Source organism: Poecilia reticulata, chromosome 14 (genome assembly GCF_904066995.2).
Source record: "Poecilia reticulata chromosome 14, P_reticulata-male-v2, whole genome shotgun sequence".
NCBI lineage: Eukaryota > Metazoa > Chordata > Actinopteri > Cyprinodontiformes > Poeciliidae > Poecilia > Poecilia reticulata.
Window position 1 is genome coordinate 27,106,748 of NC_088843.1, and position 16,350 is coordinate 27,123,097.

At 37.6% G+C, this 16,350-nt stretch overlaps 2 protein-coding genes across 8 annotated transcripts in view; one reads left to right on the forward strand and one right to left on the reverse strand.

Moving 5' to 3' along the window:
* prr7 (proline rich 7 (synaptic)) overlaps positions 1-16,350 on the forward strand; it is a 205,602-nt gene that overhangs the window by 83,896 nt on the left and 105,356 nt on the right. The gene's annotated exons all lie outside the window — the stretch shown is intronic.
* dbn1 (drebrin 1) overlaps positions 1-16,350 on the reverse strand; it is a 181,875-nt gene that overhangs the window by 32,554 nt on the left and 132,971 nt on the right. For all 7 annotated transcript variants that reach the window (XM_008428426.3, XM_008428427.3, XM_008428425.3 and 4 more), the window contains exons 2-4: positions 12,939-12,994; positions 9,500-9,612; positions 5,471-5,545 (exon numbers count right to left, since the gene is read on the reverse strand). In XM_008428426.3, coding sequence (XP_008426648.1) covers positions 5,471-5,545; positions 9,500-9,612; positions 12,939-12,994 — 244 coding nt within the window. The remainder of the gene's footprint in view (positions 1-5,470; positions 5,546-9,499; positions 9,613-12,938; positions 12,995-16,350) is intronic.

Consider the following 16,350-nt stretch of genomic DNA (forward strand, 5'->3'; position numbering starts at 1 on the left):
CATATGCTTTATCCATGTCATTTTATTTTAATACTGACTCCCAGTTTTGTTTAGATAATTCATCTTTAAATACATTTATAGATTTTTCCTTTCTTAATCTTTTAATAATTGGATTATTTTTAGTCTTGACTTTCATGTGCCAGATATCACAAACAGCAAAAACAGGTAAATAATCACTGATGTCATGAACTAACAATCCACTTATTGTGTTGTCTATTAAATTTGTAAATATGTTATCTATTAATGTAGCTCTATTGGCTGTGATTCTGCTGGGTCTCGTAATTTGAGGGAAAAGGCTCAGACTACATGTAGTATTAATAAACTCTTCAGTCAATTTGTGATTGTTGACATTCAGCAAATCAATATTAAAGTCCCCACAAATAAAGTAGTTCTTTGAACTGAATATATGTAATAGTGTTAACATGACAACAAAATTTAATTGCTTGAAGTAAAAAAGATGCAACATTGGCCAAATTGAAGCATAATTAAAATATATAAATAGCTTGCTCAAACTACTAGATTTAAATTGGAGTTGTTTCAGAATACAAAAGTTATCTTAAATGGTTGCAGAAAGGACACTGACTCAAAAACGGAACTATCCTACCAAACACCTAACAGAGATATTAGGGCTGTTGGAAATCTGCTGTCTAAATACTGTTGAGGAAAAATTACTATTTTTAGTGTTTAACACAGTTTAAACCTTTTAGAACAAATTTCTTAATTTTGAACAGGTTTCTGTTAGTGATTTGAATCTAAAACTATTGCTGGGTAAGTATTGAATCAGAGAGATCTGCAGGAGAGCTTCAGCTCAGACCCCTGGGGTCTTATCATTAAAGACAGGAGGTCATAAATTAACATATGCAGGAAGGTGGAGGACAGTATAACTTGAATTACTGTGAGAAAGGGAACTTTGGTCGGTTCACGTAACCAGGATGAGAAGTCTTCCAAAACTAACAGCTGACATGGTGCAAAAACTGAATATAACATAAAATGTTTTAAATCACTAACATTTAATTTGTAAGACATTTTTCTTAGTTATTAATAACATGGTTTGACTAGGGGCTGCACAGTGATGCAGTTGGTAGAGCTGTTGCCTTGCAGCAAGAAGGTTCTGGGTTCGATTCCCGGCCCCGGTCTTTCTGCATGGAGTTTGCATGTTCTCCCTGTGCATGCATGGGTTTTCTCCAGGTACTCCGGTTTCCTCCCACAGTCCAGTGTGTCTCTGTGCTGCCCTGCAACAGACTGGATACCTGTCCAGGTGACCCCGGAACGTTAGCTGGAGATAGGCACCAGCACCACTCCCGACCCCAGTAAGGGACAAGGGTGCAAGAAAATGGATGGATGTTTTGACTAAAGATTGTATTATCTTGTTTTAGAATTAATTTAGTCAATGATGAATGTATTTGAAATTGGATTATTTCTGACTATATTAGAATCAAATGAAAATGTTTTGTTTAGTATTAGAAAAATACTTAGGCTTACGGTGAATGAATGTCTTAATTCTTATTTGTTTCTAATTTCTAATTAGAAACAGGAATTGTACTCCATTATTTTCTGTTGATATTATCTATTGCTTTTGGTTTGATATCAGGACGAAACTTTGGAGATGCTGAGTGCAGAAGAACAAAATTGGGTTTTTGGAGATAACTTTTCATTGAATTAAAATACAGTATAAAAGGTTTGTTCCTGGCAGAGCAGAAGAGAAACCAGAATTTCACAGCTACCTGTGAGGTTCCTTCGTCTGTTTCTCCTTGCCCAGATGGCTGTAGAGCCGCAGGAGGCCGTATAGTGTTAAGAAAATAAATTTAAAATAAGTTAGTTTTAGAATTTATCATGACTTGATTGAAATACCATAATTATAGTTTTAAAATTTATAACATAAATTTTAAAACTTTATTTTACGTGTAGTTAAAGTACATGGTTTGTCAAGATCTCTGATCTGCCCTTTGCCTGTCTGGGAAACAGTCAGTAGGAAGTTCTAGCTTTTCACACTGATCTGTGAAAGCCATAAACCACCATGAATTCGGAGAGTCTGCTTCCACCTTACTTAACAAAAGGTGTTTGATCTTGTGAACAAATTGCAGGGACTTTCTAAATTCAAAAAGGGCCAGAGATGCCTTCCAGTTGGTCAAGTAGAGATATGCCTTATTTGAATACATTAAAGAGGAAAACACACCTACAGGTATAAAAGTTTGTGCACAAGGGAAACAATTCAGAAAAAACTGATTTATTTTACTTCTGGACCAGCTCTTTCTCCAAGGACGTCCTTGATATTTCTCTGTCTTCTTGTCTCAGGTAACAATGTTTGTACTGTATCTGTGTTTCTCCAGTTTCCTGTTCTATTTTATACTTTCTTCTGATTGGATTAAATTCTGTAATTCTGTGACGTCAACACGCATTGTTGTGTTTCTGTCCCCACACGTGGCCACGCGAGAGAACCCGGGATCAACAGGAAGAACCAGAGCCAGATTTTTTGCTAAATTTTAATTGTATAAAAATTCTTCCTTAACAATACATAGCAGAAAACTGGAATCTTCAACGTTTTATACTGTATGTTTGCTAATTTTCCCATTTAACACAACCAATCATGTAAGACCACTCTTAGATTTTTTGGGGCTGTATGAAATTAATCTCAGCTCCTGCAGTGCCCTCTAAAGTGATAGAAACACAATATGTGCATCCCTAAAAGGGCTATTTAAAACCCTGTCGGTGCAATGAAGTTGGCTCTGTGAGAGAGAAAGCTGCCACTTAGAGTAATGACACTCCAACACACACTCAGCTCAGCTGCTAGAAAAAAATTTATAAATAAAACATCACCTCTGCTTTAATCTCCATCTTTTTATCTGCTCTATATATCCTAAAATACACTCAGCCAGGTGTGCAGGAGGGAAACAAATGCTTGTATGTTTTCCTCCACACACAACACAATCTCCATGCTCTCAGCACCAAGAGATTGCTTTAAAAAGAGATGCAATTTGTCACCCACACTTGTTCCTCCTCTTTGATCCTCCTACGGGTTTTAATGTGACAAGGCTCCTTTCACTGCCAAAGGTTTGATGAAAACATTCAGGTCTTGTCCAAACTGACTTGGATATTTTGCAGAAGAAAAATTTTCTGAATCCATCCAGATGGAAGCCATATGGTTGATGAAAAGAAAAGAAAAATCCAAAGCAGTTGGATTGTTTGAGTTAAAATGGATTGTTTGAGTTAAAATGGAAGAGAATGCCAGTGCAGCCTTCTCTGCACTGAGTACTGGACCAACATTTTAATCTTTGAGTTAGCTTCCCTCACAGTCTGCCCAGTTCAGATATAAAGAAAACTCACCGACTGGTTGATTCACTAAACATCTGATGCCCTGCAATCTGCAGTTCAAGAGCTGCAAGTGGCTCTTTGTACCTTTTATATCCACCTTATTCCTAGCCCCCATGAGGCTTTGCGTGATTTATGGGCGCAACATCCGCTGCTAACCGGCACCACCATTTGTTTACATGTTAGCAACTCACTGACCGGCTTTCCACAGAGGTTTTAGGCTATAAAATATATGGGAACTCCAGCTGCCACAGCTTACATGTGGCAATATTGTTTTACTGCTACCTACAGCTAATACGGGGAGGGATGGCGACTTGAAGAAATGGCCGCAAATAACCTGCACTAGCAAAGTTAGCTACTTCACTGACTCATTTGCTTCGGATGCAGATGCGGGTTTTCTTCCCTTGGCTTTCTATCCACACAATGAAATGAGCACACATAAAGCATTTCTCGGTTCTCTGTTCAAGTTTAGAATTTTTAGCCAAATTCTTTTTGTTTCCTTATCTGTCGGTAGGCGATGAAAACTATACCGCCTTTGTTTTGGGAGCATGTTCAAGACACACCTGTTGCTGCCACAAATTAAACTTGGTCTGATTATTAAAGTACAGCCACTAAAAGCACAACAATTACCCAAGCTCCGAAAGGGCAGACACTTTCCAGTGGCAAGTTGCTCTCTATGACAGGTTAATGCGTGATTCAGTTCGGTTCTAATCCAGTGGGGAGATTCTCCATATTATGGTCTGGAGCGCAGCAGCTGCGGTCATTTCTCTGCTTATTTGAAGTGACACTCTGCAACGGAGAACCTCGAAATTCTGGTTGTGATAGACTAAATGAAGCCAGATATTTTATTTTGTCTGATAAAAAATTTTCCTGGCCCTAACATAATGATAAAGACTCAGATCATTGTGATATTCTTGGTTGGAAATTATCAAACAGAGGGGATGTGGATAACTGGCTTATAATTGTGAACGGCAGAACATAACATCAACTTCAGTGTCTCACGTCAGCTCTAAACATTCTAATAAGTTGCCCCACAGTCATAATATAAGAGTAGACCCCACATTGGCTGCTCCGGCGCAGGAAATACAGCGGCCATCTTGGAGCGGTTGTCCCTCCTATGTTGCTCAACCAAAACAGCAGATGATGCCTCAGCACTGAGGGATATTGTTGTTTGGATCAATGGACTATTAATGTGAGGGCTTCACAAACAACATTTCACAAGTAAGATGGACATATTATTGTGTATATTTTGTGATTAGAATATTACTACTTTACTGTATTTATGTTCACCGGCGAGATACCAGCTAATATTAGCTACAGTGCTTGGTGTAATACTGGGGTTCAGTACGGTAACATTCACCAGCAAAGTTTACACAGGTGGTAAAAACTATTATTTATATGTAATTCTTTCACTCTGTCAAACGTAAGTCACATCCCAAATCTTCTGTTTTTGTTTTGAAGGTTTCCCTAAGACACGATGTGAGGAAGAAGTGGGAAATATCTTTAAAGAGAGACGGATTCACTGTACAGCACGGATGAATTTCGCATCGGATTTTGGACTCAATCTCAGCTGCTGAATCACTCTGAAGCTAGAATTCGTTGGCTGAAAAACATATACATATATCTATATATATGTATGTATATACATACTGTACATACATATAAACATGTATCCAATATATATTATTCAGTATTAATCATTATTTATTTGCTTGCAGACCTCTGACATAGTGCCTTGTAAAAATATTCATACTTTTTAAGTTTTTCTGTGAATTTTTTTTTACCACAAGCTTTAATGTATTTTCTTAACTCAGGCTGCATGTTTAAAGCGGTTACACAAGTGGAAGATGAATATGACTTTAGATATTCTTATATTCTTTCTCCGGGTACTCCAGTTTCCTCCCATAGTCCCACAGGCTAATTGGCCTCTCCAAATTTTCCCTAGGTGTGAGTGTGTGTGTGTGTGCATGGTTGTTTGTCCTGTGTGTCTCTGTGTTGCCCTGCGACAAACTGGCGACCTGTCCAGGGCGTACCCCGCCTCTCGCCCGGAACGCACCAGCACCCCTCCCGACCCCACCAAGGGACAAGGGTGCAAATAAAATCAATGGATGGATGGATATTCTTATGGGTTATGTTGCTCATGTAAGTTTGCGGTTCTCACCTGGAAGAAATCTGCAATGGTGGCAACGTGGTTGGCACAAGCACACTTCCTGGCATCTGGAACATCTTCTCCCACCTGCCATAGAGAAAGAGAGAAAAAACATTGATAAGCTTTAAACATTCAGACCAAAAGCAAGGATTGAGTGACACCCCAATCTTTGCTTTTGGTACTTAGAGTAGATACTTATTGACCTTAGTGCAGATACTGGTTCCTCTCCAAAACAAACAGGTTGTCAATTCATCAAACAAAACTAAGGACAGAAGTCGTCTAGAGATATCAAACTGTACAAGACAGTTCGATATCTCAATTTATTGGTGAAAATCCTAATAGTCCCATCTTATTCCTTTTAATATCAACATATTTATGAATATATTTTAGATTAAATGAAGATTTTGATAAAAAGTTGATATAATGAAGACATCAACCTACAAAACTACAAAATTTCTTAAATAATTGCACCTAATCCCTGCCGATACTGGGTGTCCATGGTAAAATTTGAACTGTGAGTAGCAGAATCTTCTGGTGTCAACGAATGTCAAAAGCATTTTATGTTTTCAGTGTTTTATGTAGGCCACATCACAGGCTGCAGAAAGGCTTCACTTCTAGTTTTAAAATACAAATTCAGCACCACATATAGTGAACTAAAGTAAAGTTTTCTGCATGTTTGGGAGCATAAAAAAAAGAAAGTGAGTCCCACAGCTGGGAGGCGAAATGAAGATGTACACATGGAGATTAAACAATGTTAGAAACTTGTTTTTAGCAAAATGTGTCTTTTCTCAATCACAAACATCTGTAGAAAAATGAAATGATTATAATAAAATAAAACATAAAACAGTAGCAAGTGCTTCCATCCATTGGCAACCTTAAAGAAAGTGTTAAAAACAAAGTCTCAATTTTGTTTGCCCACTTTATTTGGTACACCTGTTTGCTTGCTAGCAAAACTTGTTAATAATCAAGTTATGTGGCATGAACTCATAGTTAGACATCAAATGCTTTAAAGTGAGTGCCAGAATGAGGAAGAAAAGGGATGGCAGCTGTTGTAAAATGCACTGGCCAGACATTCCCAGAAACTCAGACTAATATTAACACTTTGTAATATTAATATTATAATTGTAAGTTTTAAGTTCAGGCTGACTATCCAGCAGATGAAATGGGAAATAAAAGACCGCTTGGGGAATAAAAGTTAATGTATATCAGCTGTTCTGCTGAGGAATGCATGGATGTAGGACAACTCAAAGTTTTCTCTGTGTGCCCAAAAGCAAAACCCAACTTGGAAACTTTATTACACCAAATCTGACTCTTTACCTAAAATATGATCTGTAATTTATTATCTTGTTCTTTCCTAAGAGCTTCAGTAAAACTGGACTTCTCTTATTTCTTGGACACAAATTCTTGACTTAGCTCAGAGGTTCCCAAACTGTGGGGCGCGCCCCCTGGGGGGGGGGGGGGGGGGGGGCGCCGTGCATTTCATTTGTTTGCGTCTCTCTTTTTTGTTTGCTGCATTTCATTTGTGGTTGTATTCTTTTTTGTTTGCGTCTCTCTTTTTTGTTTGCTGCATTTCATTTGTGGTTGTATTCTTTTATGTTTGCATCTCTTTCTTTGTTTGCTGCATTTTATTTGCTTTTTGTTTGTGTCTATTTTTATGTTTGCTGCATTTCATTTGTGCGTGTGTCTTTTTTTGTTTGCATGTTTTCTCTGTTGCTGCGCAGTTGCACCTGTCGGCCACGGTAGTGTTAGAATCATGGCAGCAAACCAGCAAAACGCAAAGAACTTTTCACAGTTTTTTCCCCCAAGCTAACAGACTGTTGAGTAAAGCTGTTGGATGCAGGTAAAGTTAGCTAAAAGATGACTAGCTAGCTAATATCAATACAGCACCTTAAGCTTGTTAACAAGTAGCTTGTAGGCTACTGGTGTTGTCTATGTTCAGCTACGATTCATTTTGCCCCCCAAAAAGTTTACCCCCCCTTGTTCGTCTGGAGTCAGGGCTGAATATAATAGCGAGTTTCTAAGAATCCTCCTCCCACCCCCTTCGCTGAACCAAAGAAACCTCTTGGATGAGAGTCTTTGAGAAACAAAGGAATTGCGTTTGCCTTCGACCTAAGTATAGGAAATTGTAATTTCACGAGTGACTAACACGGCATCAGCATATCTTGTACTTTAAAAATATACCAGAGCTCAAAGGTGACAGTTTCCAAAGATTTTTATAGCTGCAATTAGTTTTTTAAAAACTCCTGTTTTGTTTAATAAAGATGACGTTGGCCAACAAACCAAGATAAAAAAAAGTTAAACCCCAGCTGCACTGAATATTTTAATTTGAATGTTGTTGTTTTTTTCAGAATTACTAATTAATTTTCCTTTTTAGTGACCGCATTCAACAGCAGCTTGAGCCTTGCTTTGCTCTCGCTTGCTATGTTTGTTCATCTGTGTGTGGCTCAGTTACTGAAACAGTTTTTTTTTATAGCAAGCTAAATGTACTTTACTAATCACAACTCATTCATACCAGGACAAAGAAAACGCAGTGAGCACCAATTAGATGGGGAAAAAAGGCTAATCTCATTTACATTCATAACAATGTATCTAAATTTCATGTTTTTGTGCCAGGATCAGACAAAAATACAGCTGGAAAGTTTAATTTATGAACTTTAATTCCCCCTTCTGGCCCAGTTCAGACTGGCTTGGCTCATTTGAACTCCGTCTGTTGCTCTTGTGGCTGTTTCTGTTGCTTGATGATGAAAAACACCAATGACTACAATCCCAGGCTCAATTAACCACCAAATGTCTTCCTGTCTGACTCTTTCAATCACTATTTGCTACATTAATGAAAGGATCTCTGGGTGATTTTTTTTCCACTCACCTCTGCAGATTGGGTCCTGGGAACAAAAAAAAAAAACAAAAAAAAAAAACAAACAAAAAAAACAGTAATTAAACATAAGCTTTCTTGCTTTCTCCGTCATTCTGCACTCTGTCATTATGAGTGAGCCCCCGCTGCTGTCAGGTTCACAAAGTTAAACATTCATCTTGAAGCTGTCAGGAGTCCATCTGTGTTCAAATGCTCTTAACAGGCTTTACTGAGACTTTCACTGAGAATGAATGAGCTCAACCTCAAATTATTCGCGTTTTCTTTCTTTTGTCATCTATATGTTATGTATTGTCTTACATTTGAGGTTGTTTTAGGTCTCTAAATTTGGCCTAATTATCAAAAAGTTGTTATTTGGCTAATTAAAACACCAGCATCAAATACCTAAAAGACACACTTTCACTAGTGTTACATTTTCTCTGGTCTGGATAGAACAGTATCCTTACTGGATGTTTATTGTTTCACTTTATTCAATAAATCTACAAACAAATCCAAAGGATGAAAATCGATCTATAATAAAACGTGTGTAATTGTAGAACTTCTCTTCATCAATGCAGTGAAACTTAAAACTCATTAAGCTATATTTATCTGCACTAACTGATTAGCACAACCAGAATCAATAACCTGTGAAGTAATTAGTGATACATTCACTAGTATTAAAGTTTTCAGGCTTGTAAAAGAGCTGCCTCAATCTTGTTCAGTTTAGAGATGAATTCTTGAACTGGAGTGACTAGGTCAAAAGATAAAACTGACAAATTCAAGAAAGTAGTGTAGTGGTTTTTTCATCTGTCACAATCGAACTGTCTATTTCCATCTCCAGATATTTAAATATAGTGATTTCCAAGAAAAGTCTAAACAAAAGTGTGTTTTATTGATTCTTGTTTGGACATTCTTAACTTTTTGTTTTCTATGTATTTAAAATCATGTAACGCAATCACACATATTTAAATTTAGATTATTGTGAAACCATAACAACACCTTGATAAATCGATCCATCAGATCTGCAGCACCTGTGCACTGAACTATGTTTAGATCAATCCCTGAAAGATAAGCTACTAAATTAAAAATGCACTGCACGTCCTTCTGACCTGGACATCCTTCGTTCAACACACCGAAGGACATTCTGCCTCACTTCCCCTCCCCTCCAGTCTGCCCGTCAAAAAGCGACTCACCCAGTTGATGAGGATGTATCGTGGCAGAAAGGCAGTGGGCTCCTTCAGGCTGCAGAAGCCATACATCACACTGCTGTTGTCAAAGGTCAGTGTGATCTCTGCTAGACCTCCTCCTGCAGGACAGAACAGAGGAGAGGCTTTTGGTTCCTCTTGCTCAGGCATCTGCAACCTGAGGCTTCAGAGCTGCAAGTGGCTCTTTGGACCTTCCACACTAGCTCTGTGGAAGCATGCAACGATTCAACAAAAAAAAAAAAAAAATGAACTCAACAGAGTTTCTTCAGCAAGTTATGACCACCTGTCTGCAGATTTTACCAACTCAAATTTAAGACCTTTTTGAGAGCATTGTGAATGAAATTTAAGACCTATGTCTCCACAGAAATGTACAAACTTCGTCCAGCCAACAGACAATAAATTTGCATCCACTCACGATAGACGCAAAAAAATTAGCTAGCTAGGCATCTGTGGGACAGCGGTTCTCAACGTGGGCGGTACCGCCCCCCCAGGGGGCGTTCAGAGGACGGCAGGGGGCGCTGGCGGACATTTTTACAAAACGGGGGTGCTGGGATGCCTTTGGCGGGCGTTTAGTCGAAGGTAAACTTTACACCTTAAAATGCACAACAATGCTAGTTTAGACCAGTGGTCCCCAAACTTTTTCCTGTGAGGGCCACATAACGTTTCCCTTCTCTGGTGGGGGGCCGGAGTCAGTTTGTAACAGAAGAAGTGTTACACGTTTATCACCTGCGCTGCCGGAAATCGTTGAATGGGGAGAGGCGGGGTAGGGGGGGGGTGCGTGCCGCGTTTCTCGATTGATTATTACCCAGAAAGCACATGGGCAAAAACCGTTAGTGAAACGGTCACTGGGCCTGACTAGTATATATTTTATTGAGGGAAACCTGGAATGCAGTGTTCATAACAGACACGTGTGTTCATCTGCTCTACCGCTAGTAAACAACCGTACTTATTAAATAACATAAAAGTCAAGCAGTTCCCTAAAAGTCCAACAGATGGCAGCAATGCGCTATGCAAAACAAAACACCCACAGTTTACAGGACACACTTCCTGGTGGTTGAAGAAAAATCCACATATAAACCGGAAAATACAATATATGAAAAAAAATCTGAATGCTCTCTGGTATTGTATACGACTGGTTTAGACTTTGAGCAACTTAGTAAAACTGTATTGTGTAACATTAAATCATGCTTGGCTGTAACTGTGTTGATGGCAACTCTCAACTCAGTGTTTGCTAGCTTCTGTTAGCTTCTTGGCGCAGCTCCATTCTCCTGCTACTTGTAGCTAAAAAAATCACGATACCCTCACTGTGTATTCCTCTGAAAAATGAACCCATTTAAATAAAGAAATCCTTCGATGGGTGATACCAGAATAGAGAGCGTTCATTTTATAGCGTTAACACCGGTGCTGATGACTCCATGACACTTTCAATTTGACTCATTAGGATTTGATTAAGAACCAGATTTGTTCTTTGTCATTTCTGTCCAGTAAAACTATTAATCTATAAATAAATAGACAGGTCTATATAAATATATAATCCATGTTTCTGTCTCATATTTGTATGGCATTAAAAGGATCTGGAACTTTGTTTTTCCACTGAAAGCTCTGGTTTGCACATTAAATGCCATGTGGGTGAAGTTTTATGGATGATACTCTGATGTCCCATTCTCCTGAAGGCAGCACAGAGCTGCGCCACCAGAAACTGACAAACACTGAAGAGAAGAAGAGCTATGATTAATGTAGTTACAGTTCTATCCATGTTTTAATGTTGCAGAGCTCAGTCGTTTTGCAAATAGTTCAAAGTTTAAACTGGCATGTTGTACATCTTTTATCTGGTCATTTTGTGGAATATTTAACAACTAGAAAATGGCACAAAATAAGAATATTTTTTCCACTCTGATTGGCTGCTGTTAGGCCTACCGATTTTAACTTGAATGTTCATTGCATTTTTCATAGACGCCTGTGAAAATAATTTCTATTCCCATGACTTTTTTGTTCTCTGGGAAATTATTTTTGATGATAAATACAGAAACAAGCATAAAAATAAAAACATCTACAATAGTAATAGTAATATTAATGATAAAATAATAGTCAGTGTAAAGTAGCCTGCAAATTCTTTGGTGGGGGGCGGTGAGGAACCTGGATAAAGGCTAGGAGGGCGCTGGCCCAAAAAAGGTTGAGAAACACTGAGCTAGCCCAAACTGCCTCAAGTCAAAGTTCAGTTGAAAATCTCTGGCAATATTTCTAACATTCATATTTACAGTTGTTCTCCATCCAATCCAAGTTGAAGATATGCAAAGTTGCTGAAACCCCAAAATACTTGGGGGTACAACCTGGGGTATTCAATACAAAGAGCCACATTTTGAGGAGAGACTTGTATTATTTTCCTTCTACATTGCACTACTTAGTGTTGATTTGTCACACAGAATCCCAGTAAAACACAATGAAGTTTGTTTGTAATGTGTCAAGTTAAAGCAGCATATAAAAATTCTACCTCTTTGTGTATGATACAACAGGTTTCCCCCTGCTGGCTGAAGCAGATGGCTGAGCTTCCTGGTTCTGGTTTAGCTTTAGGTCTCTTCCAAATGTTGGTATTCGTACTGTATTTACTTGTGCACTCTCTACGCCCTTGGCACAGACACATCTGGAGTTTACAGCATCTAAATATTACTGAAAGCAGGACAATATGAGGTAATGCTTCTCCATAGCTGCGCAGAAAGGCACTGTTGTGTAATACAAACAAAAACAGGAGCTTCTTTTCAGGCTGAAAGCAATATAGCTGCGTAAATGTAAGATAACAGATCTGCTTTCAGTGATCTATTTGTTGTCAATGTGGAAAATTTTATAACAAACCCAAGCTTCAGCAGTTTTCTCTCCTCTGATGTTGAAGCATTTGGTCCATATGCACATTTGCTAATTTATGAGGAACCATTTACACAACAGTTGCAGTGTCAACATGGCATCGTGAATCGAGAATGAATCAAATATAAAGAAGAAGCCTTGATCTGTTAGCAGCAGTGCACTCCAAAAACAAAATCTTACCAAGTATTTTTGGTTTAGTGTCAAAACATGGGAAAATGTTTTCTCTTGGAAAACATGGGAACATGTTTTAAGTGAAATAATCTGCCAGTGGAACTAATATTTTTAAATCAATACTTAAAACAAGCTCCTATATCTTGCTTTAATGTTACTTGTAAGTTTGTTTCGTCTTATTTCATGTGTACTAAGACAATTGCACTAGAAACTAGGTCGAAAATACTTGGTAATGTTTGACATTTCGATGAAGAACCTAGAGAGCTCAGCAGTTTACCGCCTTGCGTCAAATTTTCCATTTAAAACATGGACATTACAACAATGATGTGTTCTTTCTGAGGGAGTCCCAGCAGAGACTGCATGTGTGAGGGGAAATAAAAGAGATGGAAACGCGTACCTCCGGATGCAGCCAGAGTCAGGTCATTACTCTCATCCTCATAGGTGTACAAGGCCCTGTTGAAACACAGAGAGGGGCTGGTATTAGACAAAGATTCATTAGAAATGCAGCAGTTACAGGAAATCCCTGAGCTAATCAGTGACGTCCTGATAAAAACCCAGAACAGGTAGAAACAGTCAACACATTTGTTTGTATGTTTAGCTCAAGAAGAGCAAAACTTTAAAAATTTTCCTTCATCCAGACATATTCAAGAATTTGCTGATAATCTGTGGCTGATGTCAGAATAAAATGGGATAAACATGATTATAGTTTAATAAATATCTTCTAAAGTCTATCAGAAGGAGACAGTACATTACATGCATCCTGGAATTGAAGTGAGACCCCTGATATCAAAACCTACCGTCTACCTCCCAGTGTGTGTGCATATGTAACCTTTATTTAAGCAGGTATGTCACATTGAAATTAAAAATCACTTGACATGAGAGACCTGGCCAAGACTGCCCAGGTGAAAAAAAGTATACTTTAGTATACTTCAAACATACTTTAATTTGTGAAAGTACACTTTAAGTATACTAATTATTAAGTAACCTATAAGTATATCTGAAGTATACTGAAAATACACTTGTACCAATTTCGAAATTAGTACTTTAAACACACTTAAACATAATTGTACCAAAATACACTTTTAATATATTAAATAAAATTATACTTTAAGTGAACAAAATATGAATGAATATGTATGAATTTTTAAGTGCCTTAATAATATTTGACTATTTATTAAAATTGCATACAATAAAAAAAGGATAATCATGATGTAATTTTTAAGAAAGTACCCAATCAATTTTCAGATGTGTGATGTAAAACCTTATAATCAACGGCATTAGCTCCAGTTCATACTCCAGACCAGATGGTGGCGGTATTGCACACTTTCATTTATTTAAAAAAAACGCCACAAAGAGAAGAAAAAACCAAGTACACCTCAAGCATAGACATCAATACGTAGACGCCTCATGGAGCGCTGAGTCGTACGTAAAAGCGTCCGCCATCTTCTATGTGGCAACAGGGCGATCGGAGCTCCTTAACTCCTGTGCTGTGTGAACTTGTTTCAATCGTTTTACGAAACAAAATGGATTCATTAGGATTACCTTCCCCAGGTAAGGATGAAAGGTCAGAATTACTTTACTTTGCAGCCAGAAATTAGCTTCTAAACTATGGAGAGCCATTTCAGCCAAAATTAAATAAATAAATAAATGGGTGAAATAAATAAAAAATAAGTAAAATAAATCAAAAAATGAAGAAAATGAGTGAAATAAATAAAAAAATTGTTAAATAAATAATTTTGCTTTTTCATTAACCCAGTTTTTCATTTATTTATTTTTCATATTATCAATTTCTCAATTTCCTTTTTTTCCTTAATCTATTTTTCATTTACCCATTTTTCATTAATCTATTTTTCATTTAACCATTTTTTAATTTAGCTTTTTCATTAACCCAATTTTTCATTTATTTATTTTTCATATTATCAATTTCTCTTTTTCATTTATCCATTTTTAATTTATCCCTTTATCCATTTACCCATTTTCATTAATCTATTTTTCATTTAACCACTTGAAAAGTGGTTAAATGAAATAATAAGCTGAAGCTCATTAACTTCATTAGAAAATAGTGTTATTACTCCTGACTTTAGTTCTCGTGTGGCCGCTCAGACAGAACGTGTTTCAGTTGGCGGCTCTCATGGACTCTGAGCTTCACCGTCGGGAGTTTTTATAGTTTGGACGAAGCGGCCGCTGAAGTTGGCTTACAATTGAAGGTTCGGGACACCTTCGTAGCTACCAGCTGTGATCCAACTATAAGGAGCAGACTTTACTGTACATCGTAAGTGAACTGCAATATCCAGAGGCAGCTCTACGGAGCATGGAGCTGAAAGAATGAGAGTGGCAAGCCTTGGAGATCTGCATCGGAGGTCATCTTTCAGACCTGCACCGCTGCTGTCCGTCCAGGATCCTCCGGTTGACCAGACGTTGCACGGTAAGCTACCGCTGATGTTTGTTTTCCAACTACAGTCATATTTAATCAATAGGGCTCAATTACGATAGCGGAAGGTTTTGAGTTAATCTCGGCAGTAGGTGACAAACTGAACGCCTCCAGCATGTTGAGACCAGCACGTCCTCTGCTCCAATACATCTTATTAAGGATAAAATCAACAAAACTTCTTCAAATTAATGGCCCAACCAAATTAATAATCTCAGTAATTATTGTTTAAACAAGGTGTGTGCATTTCGGTACCATTACAAAAATAAAAAGGGACTCAAAGACCCTGATGAGCAGAGCAGTAAAGATGAAGCCTGAAAACCTAATATCTTAACGGACTGAATCTTTTGTGTTTTCAACTAATCTCTGCTGGGTTTGTGGGGCGCAAGCGGTTGCCACTGCAACAGGTTGATTAAATGACATTAAAAAGTTAGAGGTTTAGAGTCGATCACCTTGTTTTACCTTTCTAAACAGACAACCTGAATACAGTGACATTTAGTGAGGATACAGAATGGAGAATGGATAAAAGCTGAACTCCTGCTACAATCTTTGCCTCTCTTGGTTACATCCCTGAGGTGTACCAAGTGTGGCCTACATGCATATGCATATAAAGTAAATATGACTATTAATTTAAGCAGTTCTTTGTATGTATTACTTGCCCACCTTAGTTTGGGCAAGTTTAGGTGTCCCGAACCTTCAATCGTAATCCAACTTCAGCGGCCGCTTCGTCCAAACTATAAAAACTCCCGACTGTGAAGCTCTTGAGTCCATGAGAGCCGCCAACTGAAACACGTTCTGTCTGAGCGGCCACACGAGAACTAAAGTCAGGAGTAATAACACTATTTTCTAATGAAGTTGATGAGCTTCAGCTTATTGATAACCCGTTAGTAGGTCGCCATCTTTCTTGAAGCAAAGTATGGGTGTGACGCTAACCAACCAATTGGGGAAGTTGTAGCCTGATGACGAGCCTCTCCTCATTTGCATAAATTTTTTCCAAGTTTTGCGGGGAAATAGAATGTGATAAATAAGAAAATACTAAATGAATAAGAGAAATTGGAAAATGGGAAAAGTAACTATTTTTCAAACAAATATATGAAAAATAGATAAAAGAAAATGGTTAAATAAAAAGGGGATATATGAGAAATTGATTAATGAAACTGGGAAATAGAAAATCAGATTAAAGGAAAAAGGAAATTGAAAAATTGTTAAATTAAAAAATAGATTAATGAAAAATGGGTAAATAGATAAAGGGATAAATGAAAAATAAATAAATGAAAAATAGATAAATGAAAAAGAGAAATTGAGAAAATGATAATCTGAAAAATAAATATATGAAAAAATTGGGTTAATGAAATAGAGAAATTGAAAAGTGGTTAAATGA